Genomic DNA, 19,032 nt, shown 5'->3' on the forward strand with positions numbered 1-19,032 from the left:
TAAGTGGTGATTTTTATTATATTTCAGTGAAATATAAAGTTGGGAAATTCAATTCCATTATCTGCCACATAATTTTGGCTCTAAGAATATTGATTTAAATTGCTGCTTTTCCAATTTCTTTTATTCAATATATTGTAAATATACATTGTTAATATTCTAACAATACACTGGGTAATTATTAACAAAATCCGGTTAAGTTCCACAGCGTTGAAAAGTAGCAAGTATTCAGACTGAGGGAACTTGAGAGCTGAACAGGTAAGGACAAAAATATTTTTCATGAAGGCAAATATACATGTTCCAGGATAATGTTGCAGGATCCAATCTGGGTCAGTCACCAGGACCAGAGGTTTAGTCTTCCAAGCTTTCATGAGGATGGGCTCCAGTATGAGTCCAAAAGCTCAGAAGACTAAATCTCTGGTCCTGGTGACCAACAAACTAAAATTTATTCACTTATTTATACAGTCATCCATCTCACCACAGTGACTTGGGAGCTAACAAGTTTTAAATTCAAAACAAAAATAATGTAAAATCAAACTACATGCAAAATGACAATTGAGGTAAAGCCAATTTGCTACAAATTGATAACTACATGGACTCCAACTAGTAGTTCAACCCCTATGCATGTGTTCGAAATGTTATGAAATGCCAGCAGGGTTGATATCCAGAATCAAGGCCAATCTAAACTTGGGGAGGAGCGGGGAGGAGTGTTCCAAAAAGAAAAGAATTTTACAACAGAAACAGAATGGTACAACAGATTTTGTAATTCAGTGGTGGGTTGCAGGCGCTGGTACACACCGGTACATGCATATCAGTGTCTGCCTGGAGCACCGGGTACCATTCCGGTACAGTGCTCTGGAGGGCCTGCCCGCCTGCCTGAGCTCCTTACCTGTATTTGAGCTCTTCGGCGCTTCTGCATACGTGCACAGCGCCTGAGTGACACTCTGCCGAGCAGCTGGAGCGTCGCAGAGGTTCACGGAGGCGTCACAAAAGGTAAGGACGCATGCACGTGCTGCGTGCATGTGCGTTGCGCACGTTCATGTGGTGGATGCCGGGCCCAGTTGCAACTGTACCGGTTGCAACGGGATCCGGAACCCACCACTATTGTAGTTTCAACTATTTGTGAAAAGAAATGGATAATGTTTATAACAACCAGCTACGAGTGAAACAAGCTCAACAGAACAAAGGAAGACTATGGTGGGTCATCGGAAAAAAATCCTGTTGACCTAACTTCACAGAATATGGATTGTAGCAAAAACAAACTCTGTCTGTACTATTAAATCACAAACTCCAGCACTTTTATCATTAGCTGTTGGCAAAGCTATTGAAACACAAATAGCCTCTACGATAATGCATCCTGAAATTGTTGGCCTTGTAAAATTACCCTTTAGCCTTTTTGGATGTTGCTGGATTGGGGGGGGGGGGAGACGACACACTGGTTTGACATTCCCATTGCAGTGTGTGGAATTCGGGACAGAAGAAACAGACAACACAACTGCACAAAGCCAATGTTTTACTGCTTTTTCTTCACAAGTAATTTGATCATGCCTGATTGTTCGCGTTTTTTTTTAAAAGTTCATAATCATAAGGTCCCATTAGTATTTTATAGCTCCCTACTCTGCTCAGTTGATTTACATTCTCTTATTTTGGAGCAAGAAATGGAAAAAAAAGGTTTAGAATGATAAAATAGCCCTGAAGGCATTTTTTTTTTAAATCCACATCTGACATGAAAGTGTCAGCAAATTTCTATTTAGGATGAATCTTTATTACTAGAGTGACTTCAGAAAAAGTGGCTTTTATGCATATTATGGTGGTATCCACGTTCTTTGATAGAGTGCCTCATGAAATGTAACTGAATGGAAGGCTGAAAAGCACAATCCTGAGAATTGGTAAGAAAAGCATTATTAAACTAGTACTTATCATATGGAGGACCATTCTTCCTGAAGTTTTCTTTAACTTGTAATTAACTTACAAGTATTAGAACTGATCTGCATATAAAAAAGAGTCAAAACAGTAACAGCTATTTACAAAATGTACGTATACAATTGCTTAACATAGAAAGACAATAACATATAATTTTACCGCTTAATTCTTTCTGGATGTTGATCACCGGATGAGACTTGTACAGCATTCCTGGATTCTGAAACAAGCGTCTCATTTTCTAGACATTAAGAGGGCCAGGTTAATCTATCACAGCCAATATTGGAAGAAATCCAATAGCAACTTTTCTAATTAACAAGCTGAAAGATATACACTTTTATGAGGTTATTTCATCAGATGCATGTTATAGTTAAATTGAAGTAAAATTTAAAAACAAGTACAATTGAGGGAAGAAAGGGTGGTTACATGTGAAACATATTATTACTTCATCAATTAGCAATTGTAGTGTTAAAAGCTCTCTTAAACTCTCCAAGCCTACCTTTTGCCAAACTCCACATCACAATTGAATTTGTTCTGTGACAGATATGCTTAACTCACAGAATTAAGCCAGGCATTCAGGAGTCCAAACTACCCACTTAACCAATAGACAAAAGAGCCAGATCAATTCCTAGAAGACTACAGAACTAGAACTTCACTGATTGTCACCTACAGCTCTCGCCACCGAAGCTACAACCTTAATGACAAGGACGGTGCCTTTTCTCAATCCGCAGATGGCATTCTTCCATACACAATGCCATATTTGCATACGATCACCTTGAGACTGATTAACACAAGTGACAAGAACAATGAGGTTAACATAATAACTAGACATTTCAACAAACCCAGATAGTATATATACAGGAAAGGGAGCAAAGTAGCTAACAGCCACCTCACAGGCTTCCACAGTTTGTAACACAAAATTAAAATAAGTCCCGTTCTCATGCTCCTCTTCCAATGGTGTTATCTGCCAGCATTGTTCCTCTGCATTCTACTTTAGAGAAAGTCAAATGTTTTGCAAAAGAATCAACAGACACAAGTTTGACATCAGTTCTCAGCACAATGCAAAGAATAGCAGAGCCCTTTAATTTCCCAGGATATTTCATTATAGATTTCATAGTTGTCTTTTTACGACAAAACTCTGCCAGCACCATAGAGTGAGTCCACCAAACTGACATCTCAAAAAGTTTTCAAGTTATCTTAGAAGTTTCCAACAAATAGGTGTTTGATACATTACAATTGCTAATTGATGTTCTCCAAATCTGTCTCACAAGTAACATGCAGCTGCATATCCAACCTTTTCAAGTTCTACACCAATTGACCCACTCCAGGCATCTGATAAACGAACTACATATTATGAAAGCTTCTGCCCCTTAATTCTTTTTAGCTTGAAACGATGCTGCCAGACTGATGATTTAAGAGAGATGTGGCAGTTTCTAACTGGAAGCCTTTATAGGCTAGTGCCATAGAACATGAACGATCTCTTTGGCCTCACACGGGCAGGAGAGGAGCTGCGGATGGTATAACACTCGAATCTGGAGAGCACTGGAAGCATCTGAATGGATGGTTTGGATAGTCTGATTTTGTGCCAGAAGATTAGTAGGATTCCGGTTTCAATAAAGCTCTTCCACCTTCAGCCGGCTCTTTCACAAACCCACAAGCGCCTCTTCTTGGAGAAGCGATTCTTGGTCCGTTATTTCCCCGAAACCAGGTCTGGCAAAGCCACAACGAAGATATTAAAGCGTTCGATGCTGAGCCGATTATCCTTGAAGAAATTGCACTTTAGGGCAGTGGTCTCCAACCTTGGCAACTTTAAGACTTGTGGACTTTTAACTCCCAGCTTTGCTGGCTGAGGATCTCTGGGAGTTGAAGTCCACAAGACTTAAAGTTGCCAAGGTTGGAGACCACTGCCTTAGGGCTACACCGCAGGCAGGCAGGCAACTGCCGGGCGGATTTTCACGGCTAAAAATATCTTGGTACGTATCTGCTGGTCTAGTTTCCAAGGGCTCGTGGCTCAGCCGCCTCGAGGCCCAGCTATCATCTCGTCTTGCTAGCATCCAGTTCTCCATTAAGGCACCCTCCCTACCGGACTGTCTCTCGAGAAGGGTCTAGGCCTGCAACGCTCGGGAGGCGGCTGCCATAACGACGACGGGAATTTACTCCAAAAGAATGCAGTTGGGCAGCTTGTGATTGGCCGATTCCGAGCGCTCGTTCTCTGTTCAGTCCCGCCCTGCCGGAAGGAATAGATTCGAGCTCGGTCTTTGCTGTCGTCGCTTCGGCAGGTTCGCTCGTCCGCTAGCTCGTTTTTTCATTAGCGCCTTTTTATCCCGCTTTTTAGCCTAGTTTCGTCTGTCCCTAATAGCGTCTGTTAGTGAGAAAGGCGAATCCATGTTTTATCTTTATTTCTTTTTAAGGAAGCAAATTCCTCGTCTTGGATTTTAAGGCAAAATGCGCTTAAACAGTCCAGCTGCTCCAAGTTTAACTTGTTAAATCCTTTCCCTCAGACTGCTCACTGCTTTGTATAATGTGGCTTATAAACTGGACCAAGTTCAAAAGGTTTCATAAAATGACCTGGGGCATTTAAAACTCTATTTTGCTTTATCTTCTGATATCAAGAATAACACTACATCACAAGCAGTTCAGGAAGCACATCTATTCGCAGTTCTTAATACAACTCACACAGGTGCATTTTCCTAGGTAGCTGTCATAAAATGCAAATATCTCCCATAAAATTATAAGCAATGTCCTGGTGGATTGGATCCTGGCTATTTAGTACAATAGCCTGTTTTTATGGTGGCCAACCAACCCCCCAAGGGAGCCCACTGGCCTCCTTGCAGACAGTTCTCCTGCTAAGGAAGATGTAGGACACTGAGTTAGGCGCGTCCTCTCCGGAATCATCCTCACTATCATGGGAACCAAGGGAATATTGGAAAGATTCCCTTAGTAGAGATTGGTTTTTGCCCCATCACACATAATAATTATATATCTGAAATTTAAAATACAGAAGACTAAAAAAAGTGAGCTTTGATAGGGGAGCAGTGCAGGAAATGATTGACTGAGAAAGCATCTTGGATTTTAGTACCTGCTTCATACCTGGACTTACTTCAAATGTTAGCTTATAAAATCTGATGAGGACATTAACTGTTTCCTTTCAAATTATAAATGTAATAAGCTAACATTTTCCATCTTGCATTATAGCAGTGGTTCTCAACCTGTGGGTCGGGACACCTTTAGGGGTCGAACGACCCTTTCACAGGGGTCGCCTAAGACCATCGGAAAACACATATTTTCGATGGTCTTAGGAACTGAGACACCAATTTTATGGTTGGGGGGTCACAACATGAGAAACTGTATTAAAGGGTCACAGAATTGGGAAGGTTGAGAACCACTGCATTATAGGGAACTGGTAACCATTCCATCTATTTTCCTTCACTCTCTTTACTCACTCCAGCTATCTTGATAATGAATTCCCAGACACAGAGGCATTGTCTTTATAAGCACATATGCAATGACTAAGAACATGTGTTTGGGGCAAGACAGAAAGATCCAGACTCACCTGGGTCAAAGCAGAAATTCTCCAGAGGAGTGATTTAAAACCCCATGTCTTATAGAGGGAAGTAAGGTAACTCCGTGGCAAGAAAAGCCCCCAAAATGCTGGAAAGGAGGCTAAAAGAATAACACAACAGAATTGAAAGGGACCTTACAGGTCTTCTATCTAGTCCAAACCCCAGCTCAGGCAGAAAACCCTATTCCATTTCAGGCAAATGGTTGTCCAATCTTAAAAACTTGCAGTGTTGGAGCACCCACAAATTCTGGAGACAAGTCATTCCAATTGTTCTAATCATCAAGAAATTTCTCCTTAGTTCTAGGTTGGTTCTCTCCTTCATTAGTTTTCATCCATTGCTTCTTGACCTGCCTTTGGGTGCTTTGGAGAATAGTTGACCCTGCTTTCTTTGTGGGAGCTTCTCAAATATTGGAACACTGCTATCATGTGACTCCTAGACTTCTTTTAATTAAACTAGACATATCCAATTCCTGCAACTGTTCTTCACATGTTTTAGCCTCCAATCCCCCTAGTTATCTTTGTTGTTGTTCTCTGCATTCTTTCTAGAGTCTCAATATCTGTTATTGTTCCGACCAAAAATAGATACAGTATTCCAAGTGTGGTGTATTGCATTCAGTTTTGGTTGCCATGGTGCAAAAATGATATTGAGAGAAAGAAACAGAGATACCATCTCCTCAGCACTTTGGGGCATGTTGGGATGTTCCAGAAAAGCTCCTAAAAGCATGTGGTAATACCAAAGCATTCCTTTCAATGTGCATTCCCCACAGTGTACTTATTTGCTATCTTGTAATCTCTTCCTATCCAATAAGTATAAATAATAATAATAATATCATCATCATCATTGTCATCGTCATTTTAGCCATTGTCTATCCACTGCAGGATGTTGGCCTCTTCCACATGTTTCCTGAGATCCAGGGATTGAGGGCCGTTTTTGAGATTGTATTGGCATATGGAAGGAACAGGCCATAATTTGCCATGGGGGTCCAATGCAGGTTGGCAGATGTGATCAGTGTTAGTCTGGGGTATCCATCATGGCCTGTTCGCTTTGGGAGACCCTTCTGGACATATACGTACATATCTGATGACATAACCCTACAATTTCATTTATTCACCCAAACCCCTTTGGCTCATCAAGGCCCCAATTGCAGAATATTGTTTAAAAATGATATTCAATGATAAACAATTTAGGAGGGGTCTAGCTGCTCCTAGGCAGATTTAAGTCAGAATTTGGGATTGGTTCTTGTTACTTTCATCAGTTATATTTTGATCTGATTTCAGTATATCCTTGTTTCGGTCTACCACAGTATACTGGTGCATTCTCTGTGCACTAGTATGTTCAAATAGTGTGTATATTTAATTAAAAATAAAATATGAATGTACATCATAGGGTTGATCAAACCCAATATTCATCAGGATCATTTATGAAAGTTATTCTAGGCAAGCCTGCAAAAAAGTTATATTCTGTTCAAGTCTGGGCTTGCTCTGGTTCATCCAGCACTTGGTTCCTATCTGTCCATAGTACCCTTTCAATACTGGTTACAGCTGATACACAGGTTGTTTTTTAAATTATTGATGTTCCTTTATTTCTATAGATATTTCTGACATGAAGAAACTTTTGTTGATTGATGCTGATTGTGGTGTTGATGATGCTCAAGCAATTATGATGGCTCTTGCAAATCCCAGTGTAGAAGTCCTGGGGATTACTTGCACTTATGGGAACAACCTGTTGGAAAATACATCAAGAAATGTACTCCGTGTGCTGCAAGTTTGTAATAAGCTTGAGGTAATTGCAACTGAACAACCCAACACATTTGGCATAGCATTGTGTGTGGGACTCACAAAATCAGATCTTGGCATGTGAGATTGGTGCTTATTTGCTTATGTGTAAGATTCACTTTACACATAAGAGAAGTGTGGCCACACCACTAATTCTCAAAAAGCAGTTGCTTGCCTTTTATTAAAAAACATTGATGTGGCTGTTTTAACTACACATATGATTTTTTGGATGGGGTTAAATCAACTTCATGGTTTGCAGTAGGAACTGTTACCACTATGATTGATTACTGTGTGTTCATAGTTTTGGTCTGAAGTGGAAACTTTAATGTATTTATTTGCTTGGTTTCCTACCAATCCATATAGGGTTTTCCAGATTGAGGAAGAACACAATTACTACTTAGCAATAATACAGGCACTTGTGCTGCTTTCTTTCACTCGCATTTGACCTTCTCCCAAGCAATAGCATGGCAGAGTTTGCAAAAAAAGGCTACACCTTGACACAGGTCTGGGAGATGATGGAAGGAGAATGGAGAAGATGTATGTTTTGAGCCTCTTCAGTCACCAGCAAACAGAATATAGCAGCCAAATGAAAGAAGATGTTTTCCCTTCAGAAGAAGGGGATGGTCCAAAAGAGGAAGGGAAGTGTAGGAGCCCAGAGAGACAGAGCACTCACATGTTATACACATATACATATACATATACATATACATATACATATACATATACATATACATATACATATACATATACATATACATATACATATACATATACATATACATACACACATACACACATACACACATACACACATACACACATACACACACACACACACACATATATGTGACAAATGTTTTTAAATGCGATAAAATATGTTTGAAATAAAAAAGTGGGTGGCTGGATTTGTAGAGCAATTCAATTATTTGACATTGTTATTTAATGTTAGGCAGATCAATAGTTCTTTAAAATTCATATTATATTGGCATCTTTTCACATATAGATTCCAGTTTATCCTGGAGCTGCTGCTCCTCTACTTGGTGGACCTATTATAGGGGCACAGTTCCATGGTGAAGATGGATTGGGCGATGCTCCTGATCCTAATGCCCCAGGAACAGAACTTCTGCAGAAGGAAAATGCTGTGACTGCAATATTAAGAATAATCAATGGGCGGCCAGGTCAGGTGAGATGGTACAGGAATCATAAATATTTATCATAAATTTGGACTAGAACAAAGTCTTGCTTCATCTTCAATGCTCCCCAGGGTCTGAATTCCAGCACAACATTTTTAATCTACATAGCCAGTATATGAAAAACAATTTTTTTCCTGTATCTCTTTGTTTTCACAACTTGTGGTTCTCTAGAATTTGCAGCCCAGGTATTACTTGCATGCTGCCTGGCGCTCAGAAACTTTGGATGGATAGATATGGAAGTTAAGGTAGCCCTACTGTTAACACAAGGAACCTAGAAAGAAGAAACAGAGGCATCAGAACAAGGACAAAACTAGGCTGTACCAAATAAAGTTACAGTACATTCCTTATGAGTACAGCAAAATATTTTTTGACTTTCAGGTCAAGATTTACTGATTATACTATTTCCAAGTGGACCAAAAAATACGATCACAACAGTTTGATCTGAAGAAGTGAAGCCTAATCAACTGAGAAAAATTAATATAGTGTTACAGTTATGTGTTTTAATAATATTCAATAAATAAATGTATCTTTAGGTATCTCTGGTTGCTCTTGGTCCACTGACGAATATAGCATTAGCAGTGAAAATGGACCCATCACTTCCCAAGAAACTTAAAAATTTGTTCATCATGGGAGGAAATACTGAATGTAAGTGAACTCAAGAGGACCTATTTGACGTGTTTATGCTGCTAATTTGGCAGATGCATGCTTAAAATTAATTTTAACCTGTTTGTTCATTTTTTATGGGGAAAAAATCTAATTATACTACCTAATTCTGGCTGCTTAGATAAAGCCTGACTGCTTTAATTCAAATCTATTTCTACCAAGTGTATGCATGCGTATCCTAAATATTTTAACTCAGGGGTGGTTTTCAGCAGTTTTACTGCCGCTTAACTCGTGTGTGCGGCTCGTGTGCTGAATGTACGCTATGCGCTCAAGTACAGTTCAGCGGAATTTTTTGGGGGGAAATCTAAAAAAAGATGGCAGCGGTGATGGCGGTAACCAAGGAACCGGTTCGGGGGCATGGCCAGCCTCGGTCACTGCCAGTTCTGCAACCCAGGCCAGCATACCACTGCCGGTTTGACTGAACCGAGCTGAACCGGTAGGAACCCACTTCTGGCCATAGTGTATCTGGACCTCAGCAAAGCTTTTGACAACTTACCTTGTGATATTTTCCTTCATGAAATAGTAAAACATGGCTAGAAGGTGCTACTATTTAATGGACACTGTATAATGACTGTACTTAAAGAATGTTCATCAATGGCTCCAGTTCAGCCAGGAGGGAAGTATTGAATGGAATGCCATAAAAATTTGTTTTGGGTGCTGCTGTTTAACATTTTTAATCTATGAATTTGATGAGGGAGTTGAGGGGACTCTTACCAAATTGTACAATAATAGCAATAGCAATAGCAGTAGACTTATATACCGCTTCATAGGCCTTTCAGGCCTCTCTAAGCGGTTTACAGAGAGACAGCATATTGCCCCCAACAATCTGGGTCCTCATTTTACCCACCTCAGAAGGATGGAAGGCTGAGTCAACCCTGAGCCGGTGAGATTTGAACCGCTGAACTGCTGATCTAGCAGTAGCCTGCAGTGCTGCATTTAACCACTGCGCCACCTTGGCTCTCTCTCTACAAAGCTGGAAAAGTTTAATAACGTTAGATGAAAAACAATTCAAAAAGGGCTAGATAGGTTTGCAAATTGAAATGAATAGGGTGAAAATGAATGTTGAGAAATATAAACTAACAGTGTGTTGCAGTTGCTGAAAAGGCATACACTATCTTGGGTGCATGAACAGGAGCATAGAGTTCAGACCATGCAAAGTTATCATTCCATTCTGCCAGCCAAACCCTATTTGGAGAACTATGCCCTGTTCTGGGCATCACAGTTTTTAAAAAAAGACATTGACAAGTCAGGCAAAGTTCAGAGAAGGCTACTCAGGCTTCTAAGTTGCTAAGAATCTGGAAACCAAGTCTTATAAGAACAGACAAATGACTTAAGTATGTTTAGAGAAAATACCTGAAGTTGATCTTCAAGTATTTAAATTGAACTCAACAGAACATGGTATGGATTGATTCTATATTGCTTATACCAGAATCAGTGAGTTAAAATACAAAGAAAGAGTCCAATAAAGGAGAATATTATTTGTAGCTCAGGATTGAAATGAGGGACCTTCATGCTCTCTGAGCTTGGATATTTTCTTGAAGACATTTTATTACCCAAACTAGTAACATCATCAATGCTAATACTGACAGGCTTGCCCTGTCAGTGTTGGTGAGAGTGGTCTTGGAGGTTCTTTGGTTGGGCTATTTATTGCTAGTTTGCTTGGCAGTTCCTTGATTGGGGTAATGCTTACTCCTTGATTATTAGTTTGATGGGGGCTGCGGTGGCTCACAAGGTAAGACACTGAGATTGCACTCCGCTGAGATCGGCAGCTTGGTGGTTTGATTCCTGTGAATGAATAAACCACATAGGGACAGTAAATGAACCTCCCACAATTGCCTATGGCATTCAGGCATCCCACAAGTAAGATAACACTGCCCCCCAAAAATCCTTTCACAGAGGCAGCCAGCTGCTTCGGTGATCCCTGGCTAACACGTGCCATATGCTAAATAAATTGGTGTGATGTTAATTTTGGAATTAATTTCTGCTCATCTGGGTGTTGATTGCTGGTAGAGGGGTGCTTAGGTTTTTTGTCCCCTTTTGGGTTGTTGTTTGTCTCTTTTGCGTGGTCTGTAGATATTGTTTATGTCTTACGTGTCTAATGATGGCTAATATGTCAAAGTGCCAGGCTTCTAGAAATTCCCTGATGTTTTGAGACTTGACTTGATCTAGGATGGTCACAGTTTCCTAATTGAAACTATGGTTAAGTTTGTCTATATGTTATGAAAGAAAGATTCCCAGGCTAAAATACAGAGGAACATCCTGACTGTACAACTTGTCAGCCTCCGATATAAGCTGCGTGTGAAGAGGTGAACTCTCCTTCACAAAGGATCTTCAGAAACTGGATGTATTCTGCAATTTCATTTCAAATATTGTCATTAGAAGACCATATGTTTGAAAAGGAAATCAATCTTACCATTTTAAAATATGTTTGCAAAAAGCTTTTCTCACACAATGCAAATAAAGCTACATGTATTCCATATTTATAGGTATATTTTATAGATTGTGACTTAAATGTTATAGGTATGTTAGTGAATGAAGGGAACATTTATGCATAGTTAGATGAATGAATTGCATTTTATGTGCAACAAAATTTATATGTGATAAAATGTTTAAACTAAATGACTGTCTGGATTTTTGCAATTCAGCTATAGCTACAGTAGCTATGAAATTTCACACTGTCAATAAAATATGTTTTTATATGAGCATGAGGTTCACATATGAGATTATACATAGATTCATTCCAATTCATCTACTTCAGTATTGAAATGGTTCTTCTAAAGAAACTCTGTCTTTGTTTCCTTTAGCCAGAGGAAATATTAAAGTGTGTGGAGAATTCAATTTTGCAACTGATCCTGAAGCTGCTTACATTGTCTTAAATGAGTATACCTGCCCAATGTATATTGCAGCCTGGGAGTTCACCTGTGCCTGCTCACTGCCCTGGGTAAGAGAGTTCTCTACTCTTTTGTCTATACTGGGAATTAGTTTCACTGAATTCAATGGGGTTTCATGCTGGGTAGATAGGTTAATTAAACTAGGTTGCATAGGCTCACTCTATTCGCTTCTGGAATGGCGCTGTGCTGCCTCCGCTGTGTAGGAAGGTCATGCAGAGGAGCAGCTGATTCCCAAAAATCTACCAAAAAAGGTAAGTGACCAATCCAGGGGTGAAATCAATTTACCTTTGCTACCAGTTCGCAAATGTGAGTGTGTTAGCAGGATCTTCCGTGCATGCGCAGAGCTTCAAAAATAGGACACAATGACATCTGGGTGGGTGGGTGGAGCCTCCCACCGCCAGCACTACTGGTTTGGCCGAACCTGGTAGAACCGGTCGAATTTCACCCCTGGATCAATCTGTGCCGGGAATGGGACGGAGGGTTTCAGACCCAATAGGGTGGGAAAGCAGGCCCAAAGCAGGATGATAAGGAGGAAATAAGCAGTTGGTCTTAAGGGCAGGCAGATTGCCAAGTGCCTTTTTTTTTCACATGACCACTGAATGAATGGTCATAAGTCAAAGACTTCTTGTTCTTTCAAATGCATCAAGGAAACATATTGAAGACTTCTAGGCTAATATCTTCAACATTCACCACAGCCTAACATTCGCCCATTTAAAATTATTTTATTGTGATCAGCTGTTCTCCCGCTTTTAAATCGCAGTACAAATGTACAGAATATTAGGAAATTCATATTAGAAATATGAAACTAGCTGATGATTTATAGCTATAGAAAATACTTAGGGTACATTATTTGTATTTTGTTCAATTTCATCAACTCTGGTTGGCTTCCATAAAAATATAATTAAAATTATAAAACAATGAATTGAAAACATTTGTTGTCACATATTATTTATCAGAAAAAAGAAATCTGTTGTAAAAGCATACCCACTTGATATCAGTGCATATAACTATCTTCTTCTCTCGTTTGGAATAATAGGGCTTTGTTTCCCCCACCCCCAAGTCTTTACTAAGGCTTTTAGGAGTTTCTTATCACAAATTCCTGTTTGCTCTTCAAGAATTTAAAGCAATGCACATATTTTCTCTGGCTCTCACGGCAGCCTTGTGAGACATCATAGTTTGAGAGACAGTGACTGTTTTAAAGTTTTCCAATAAGTTTCTGAAATTTGAAAGAGTCTCAGATCTTTCCAATTCAATCTTACATCCTAAAGACTACACCATTTATGCTGCATTTATTGTCTGTATCCATCCATTTAATATGTTCAGTTTAGTGGTGGAGTATTGGTAGGGAATTCAAGAAAGATACAGTATAAATTGATGGGGCTGAGATATTAAGCACCACACAGAAGCATAGCCAGTTGGAGTGGTGGGGTGGCCTAGAAGTGGAGCTCTTGCCTCACAATCAGGGGGCTTTGATCCTAGGTAGAGCCAGAGATTTCTCTCTCTGGGCACACTGAGAATATATCTGCTGAACAAAACTCCGAATTGGCGACAGGAAGGGTATCCAGCTATTAAAACACTCGGCTAGCTTCGTTCAGTTGCCCAGACTCCCACCCCATAAGGGATTTATGGGGTTGTTAAAAAAAGATGCATAGCCAGTTACAGTAATTGAAAAATCTGCTGGTGGCTTGTATATCTCTGTGTTTGATCCAGTTAGGGGGTTTGGGTCAACTAGTTTCCCTACAGAATGCTAAAGTAGTCTTATCTTAGTTAATAGCTTTTTCTTTCCTGGTTCTGGTTCTTCAGAATTCATTCTCACCAAAATGATGCTTGGGATTGGTTCAGTGAAAATTTAACAAGACAGTAAAATACTTCTATCCTTATTGGATCCCACAAAATATTTTTAATGCACATGTACAGATACCCATACACCTTAGAAACAATTTTGTATTAACTGCAAAGGGTATCTTTTTTTAAAAATAAAACTTCTAAGGCAAAACATTTTATTATTTTAATAATAAATAATAATTAATAAATTAGCAGGTAATCTTTCATTAGATTTATGCTCTGTATCATAGTAAACTTATTTTTCCTGTTTGGGAGGCTTACAGGGCAACATGGATGACTTAGGTCTTCCTTAAAGTCTCCGAAACAAAACGTGGGCAGGAATTCCAAGGCCACTGGTTCCGGCAACGTAACGTTATTGGGTCTGCTTCTTTTGGCTTCTAGCAAGATAGATGGGACTCCCCCAGGCTGATTGCCCATTGATCTCTCCCCCACCCCCGATAATTCCCTCTTTGGCTGGTTTTTAATGTTCAACATTTTTTTTTCCTTCCTAGGAATTCTACCATGAATGGGTAAATCAGAATACCGAGAAAGCCAGGTTCATGAAGAAAATCTTTGCTCATTCTTTAAAAGTCGCAAAACCTCACTTGGGCTTTGTTTCTTGCGACTCTTATGCTATGGCTGCTGCCATTGATGAAAACTTTGTCACGGAAGTCACAATAATTGGCGTAAGTGTTGAGCTCAGTGGCTCTCTAACTAGAGGAATGATGGTAATGGATTGGTGTGACCATCTGAAAAAGGAACACAAAGCATTTGTAATGAAAAACTGTGATTTAGGCAAATTCCAGGCTCTTATGATGGATGCTTTGAAATAAAATGGGCTTGTGAGGTTCTCTTCCAAATATTTATGTTGTTACTGTTGCTGGGTAAACCAAGATTTGCCGGAAGCACTATAATAGCTCCCCATGCGAACGGTTCTATTTGAATTCCTTTCTAATTGTTCTGAAGAATAAAATAATCTTTTAATATTTCTGCCAGCATGAAAGATATATATATATATATATATATATATATATATAGATAGATAGATAGATAGATAGATAGATAGATAGATAGATAGATAGATAGATAGATATAGATATAGATATAGATATAGATATAGATATAGATATAGATATAGATATAGATATAGATATAGATATAGATATATAGATATAGATAGATATAGATAGATATTGATATTGATATTGATATTGATAGATATAGATAGATAGATAGATAGATAGATAGATAGATAGATAGATAGACAGACTTTTTCCCCTCTTCCTTTGCACTACAATTGATTGAATCCTTTTCACTGAGTCATCTATAGTGACAAACTTTTCAGGATGATAAGAGTTATGCATCCCTAGGAAATATTCATGAAGGGACCCTTTGAGCAAACGGTATAAATTTAAATAAATAAAATAAAGTCTCCAACATGATGTTTATCTTCCTCCTCCTCTGTGGCACTACGAGATGTTGTTTATGTCAGTGTTTTTCAACCACTGTGCCGTGGCACACTAGTGTGCCGTGACATAGTGTAAGGTGTGCCGTGGGAAAATTACTTTATATATAGTCAATATAGGCACAGAGTTAAAATTTTTTAACATTTTCTAATGGTGGTGTGCCTCGTGATTTTTTTCATGAAAAAAGTGTGCCTTTGCACAAAAAAGGTTGAAAAACACTGGTTTATGTTATTTGTTTCTTTTTTTATTAAAAGTTTTTTTATTTTAAATTTTCAAAACAAACACAACACAAAGAATCCTCCTTCTTTACATACTGTAGAAAGTGTACCAGTTGGTTACAAAAAGCTTTTGTGCGCCTCTTCCACTGTCAAAAAATTCGTATTAACTCAAGTATTTTAAATCAGATATTTTTATACAAATTACCATCAACATACCTCCATTTTCATTTGACTATAATTGTTTAAACATCCTTCATCATAAAATGTACCAGGATTTAAAACCTGACCACATACTGGCATTTCATTTGTTATTTCTAATATTGTCCAATAACACTATATCCTTGCCTATTATGAATGAACATCAATAATATTTAGTAAAATATTTCTAATCCTCTTTCCAAATCACTGTTTACAATTTCCTTATGTTGTGTGTGTGTATCTGTATGTGTGTATAGATGGATAGATATATAAAGTCTCCCATTATTTATTTATCAGCACAAATACAACACACACACACACACACACATATATATATGTGTGTGTGTGTGTGTGTGTGTGTGTATGTGTATATATATGTATATATATATATTCATTATCAATATACATTGTTATCATTATCCCTCCTTCATTTAACTCTACCCATTATCATAGCATTCCCCACCAATAATCAAAATTAGCTAAATTCAACTTAATTCTTTTTTATTAACCTTTATATATAACCAAATAATTTCTAATCTTCCTTTCATAGGTACCATTCAATATTCATATTCAATTACTACTTGTCATACCAATACATATGTATACATTATTATCATTATCAGTTGTTTATTTAACCATATCTATTGTCACTAAATTTCACTAGTTTTAGATAATACACTTTCATCTATCAACCTGTATCTTTCCAGTAGCAAAACACTCTCATGTCTTCTGCCATTTGTGGTATCAGTCCTCTAATCATCTCCTTAATCAAATTTATATGGACTCCTCTTTGCAACTCATTGCTTATTGAGTATCTCATGTAATTTCGATGCCCTTCTTCTGTTTCCTTGATCAGCTTATATTTAATTGTCAGTGGTGTTATCAATGATGTTGCTAATAAAATTTCTCTCTTTAAATCCATAAATGTTTTGGGTTTTTTTTCTTCTGTATCCCTGCCATTTGGGGTAGAGTTCCCCTCCATTTAATTCCTCTTTCTGTATTTCACTCTTTCCATTTCCAGACACAAACCAATCACCATAGATATCAGCAGATTTGATTTCTTTGTGGTCATTTTTCTCTTTGGTTTTTAGGACGCTAACCTCCACTTTTTCCACTTGATAAACATCTCCAACTTCTTCATCATATTTTACTGTTAGATGCTCTAGATTTTCCAACTTTTTCTCCATCCTCTCAAATGTGTTTGATAATTTCTGAATTTCAAACATTATCTTTTGCAAACTTAAAGCTTCTTTCTTTCTGCTATTGAAGTTGTGCCATAATTTCCAGCTGACAAATACTGCTGCTCTGGCTTGAAGGATTTTTACAAGATTAAACATAAATTGACAGTAAAATCTTCTTTTCACTTTCTCTGGTTAGAGATATAGTTCAAAAGGACACCCCTGTAAACAATTCGTCCTTTGGTTCTTATCACTCTCTATAAACAAGCTGTGAAAGTAAAAGTGCTTTGTTCTCAATACACAAGTCTCCAGCCTCTGAGCAGCAGCACTCACTGTTCCAGTGAGCAGAATCCTTATGATTCCATATGTATAATTGGATGCCATTTTTACTACAGTACATTGGCATATAACTGCTTGTATTACAGTTGTCTTCTGCTTCCAATGAGCTAATTGGTATTTTCAATAAATGCCATTGGTGTAAGAAGCATATCCTACTTTAGAACTAATATCTGTTAATAAAACAATGGCAACATTACTGTATAATAGCATGTATTTTCAGTTAGAAAATACTTTTCTTATGCACCTTTGCTCTAATAATTGTGATGATATTATTATTATTAGCCATAGAAAACAGTCAACAAGAAGTAAAGACTTGCTGTAATTATTTGTGGAATTATTATTATGTGAAGGTGAATGTTGTTATGACCTCAGGCATAATTTTCAAGATAATCAAGGTATGTTAATGGAAAAGGTGAAAGATCCGCTCAAAGAACTCCTTTGAAATAATTGCTCTTTCACTATGCAATATGATGTCAGAGTGCGTACAGTGTACTAGTTGAGACAATCCAGGAGCAAATATATCTCACACAGGTTTGTAAATAATAAATAGTGGTTTATCTCTACAAAGCATATACATACACATTGTAGGCAAAAGTCAAACAATCAATCAGCAGTTTACAGCACGAAGCACACACAGAGACAGGGATTAGCCCCAACACGGGCTCCTTATAAGGCTCTTAAAGTGGTAACAGTGAAATAACCCTGCTGACTCATTACTACCATTGCATCATCATTACAGAGTCACAAATGGCAACATTTAGTATCTGATATCATCTCAAAAGATATTTTTAGTGAAGCAACTAAGATAAAATGTTATTTGCTATGAATTCCAAAGCACTATCTCAAGAGGGTCCCTTTTTATAAAGAAAACATACAGACTCTAGAGCAGTGATGGGCAACCTTTTTGGCGTGGTGTGTCAAAAATCGGCAAAAAATCGAGCATAACTCGCATTGTGTGTCACTTCGACAAAAACATAATTTTGCGCAATTTATAGTTTAAACTACAAAAATGTATAATTGCAATATATAATTGTATTTAATAAACCAAAAACAAATTATTTAACATACCTGCTTAGTAACTTCTTTCATCCTCACTTTTTTCCAAGAGCTGGGAATGATTAGTTTCAAAATGTCTATTTATATTCCACGTTCTGCTTACTACCGTTTCAGTACATAGAACGCAAAATGATCTGCCATTTTTTTCTATAATGCCATACATCTCGCTCCATGTCTCTTGAAAGGGTCGGCCACTGCCACTACCACTCCCTTTACTTAACCTTTGTTTTTTATTTTTTGGGTGCTCCATCAGTGGGCCAGTGACAGCAGATAGAATTATAGATAGCCAATTAGGGGTTAACTAGCCTAACAAGCTAACACAACCTCCCCCTCACTTATCTCAGTTATTGTGGGCAATTACAAGTCCATGGCACCCCAATAGTTGCTGCTAATGGCGCTCACAGTTCCCGTTGGCACTCTGCTGTTCCCTGCTGTGGTGCGGTCGTAACCGACAGTCCCAGGAGTAGACTCTCTGTGCCGGCCTGACTGGAGAGAGGCGCACACTGTTCCCGCGCTCCTCTCCTGCGGGTCCTCCCTCGCCGCGCTGATGATGTGTGTGCGCACAGCACGCACGCCTTACCAGCAGCCCCTGCGCTCAGAAAGGGGCGGCGGCGATACAGTAAGTGAGTGTGGGCGGGGGAGATCACACGTCCCGCCCCCCCGTTCCTCCAGCACAGATTCTTTCATCCTCGGTGGCCGTGCAGGAGCCGAGGATGAATCGCATGAAATCCTGTGCGTGTCACCCCAAATG

The 19,032-nt window shown here is 38.6% G+C and overlaps 1 protein-coding gene across 3 annotated transcripts; it reads left to right on the forward strand.

Moving 5' to 3' along the window:
• Positions 1-211: 211 nt before the first annotated feature.
• On the forward strand, positions 212-14,872 carry LOC106543455 (inosine-uridine preferring nucleoside hydrolase). Of its 3 annotated transcripts, none has more exons than XM_087726646.1 (6): positions 212-255; positions 7,072-7,262; positions 8,259-8,438; positions 8,982-9,093; positions 11,916-12,052; positions 14,339-14,872. In XM_087726646.1, the coding sequence occupies exons 2-6, from the start codon at positions 7,083-7,085 to the stop codon at positions 14,657-14,659; spliced, it is 930 nt and encodes a 309-aa protein (XP_087582772.1). In that variant the 5' UTR covers positions 212-255; positions 7,072-7,082; the 3' UTR covers positions 14,660-14,872. The 3 variants fall into 3 exon arrangements, with proteins under 3 accessions (XP_087582772.1, XP_087582770.1, XP_087582771.1); XM_087726644.1 differs by lacking the exon at positions 212-255 and adding an exon at positions 3,945-4,196; XM_087726645.1 differs by lacking the exon at positions 212-255 and adding an exon at positions 4,553-4,597.
• The last annotated feature ends 4,160 nt before the right edge of the window (positions 14,873-19,032 follow it).

Source organism: Thamnophis sirtalis, unplaced genomic scaffold (genome assembly GCF_051295495.1).
Source record: "Thamnophis sirtalis isolate CommonGarterSnake01/CBP01778 unplaced genomic scaffold, rThaSir2_p1.2 scaffold_12, whole genome shotgun sequence".
In the NCBI taxonomy this organism is placed as follows: Eukaryota; Metazoa; Chordata; class Lepidosauria; order Squamata; family Natricidae; genus Thamnophis; species Thamnophis sirtalis.

Excerpts from the sequence above, each read along its gene's own strand:
- LOC106543455 (XM_087726646.1), top strand. The coding sequence starts at position 7,083 with ATGAAGAAACTTTTGTTGATTGATGCTGATTGTGGTGTTGATGATGCT. Across the intron at positions 8,439-8,981 it reads TCAATGGGCGGCCAGGTCAG|GTATCTCTGGTTGCTCTTGG; the intron begins GTGAGATGGTAC and ends ATGTATCTTTAG. Across the intron at positions 9,094-11,915 it reads CATGGGAGGAAATACTGAAT|CCAGAGGAAATATTAAAGTG; the intron begins GTAAGTGAACTC and ends TGTTTCCTTTAG.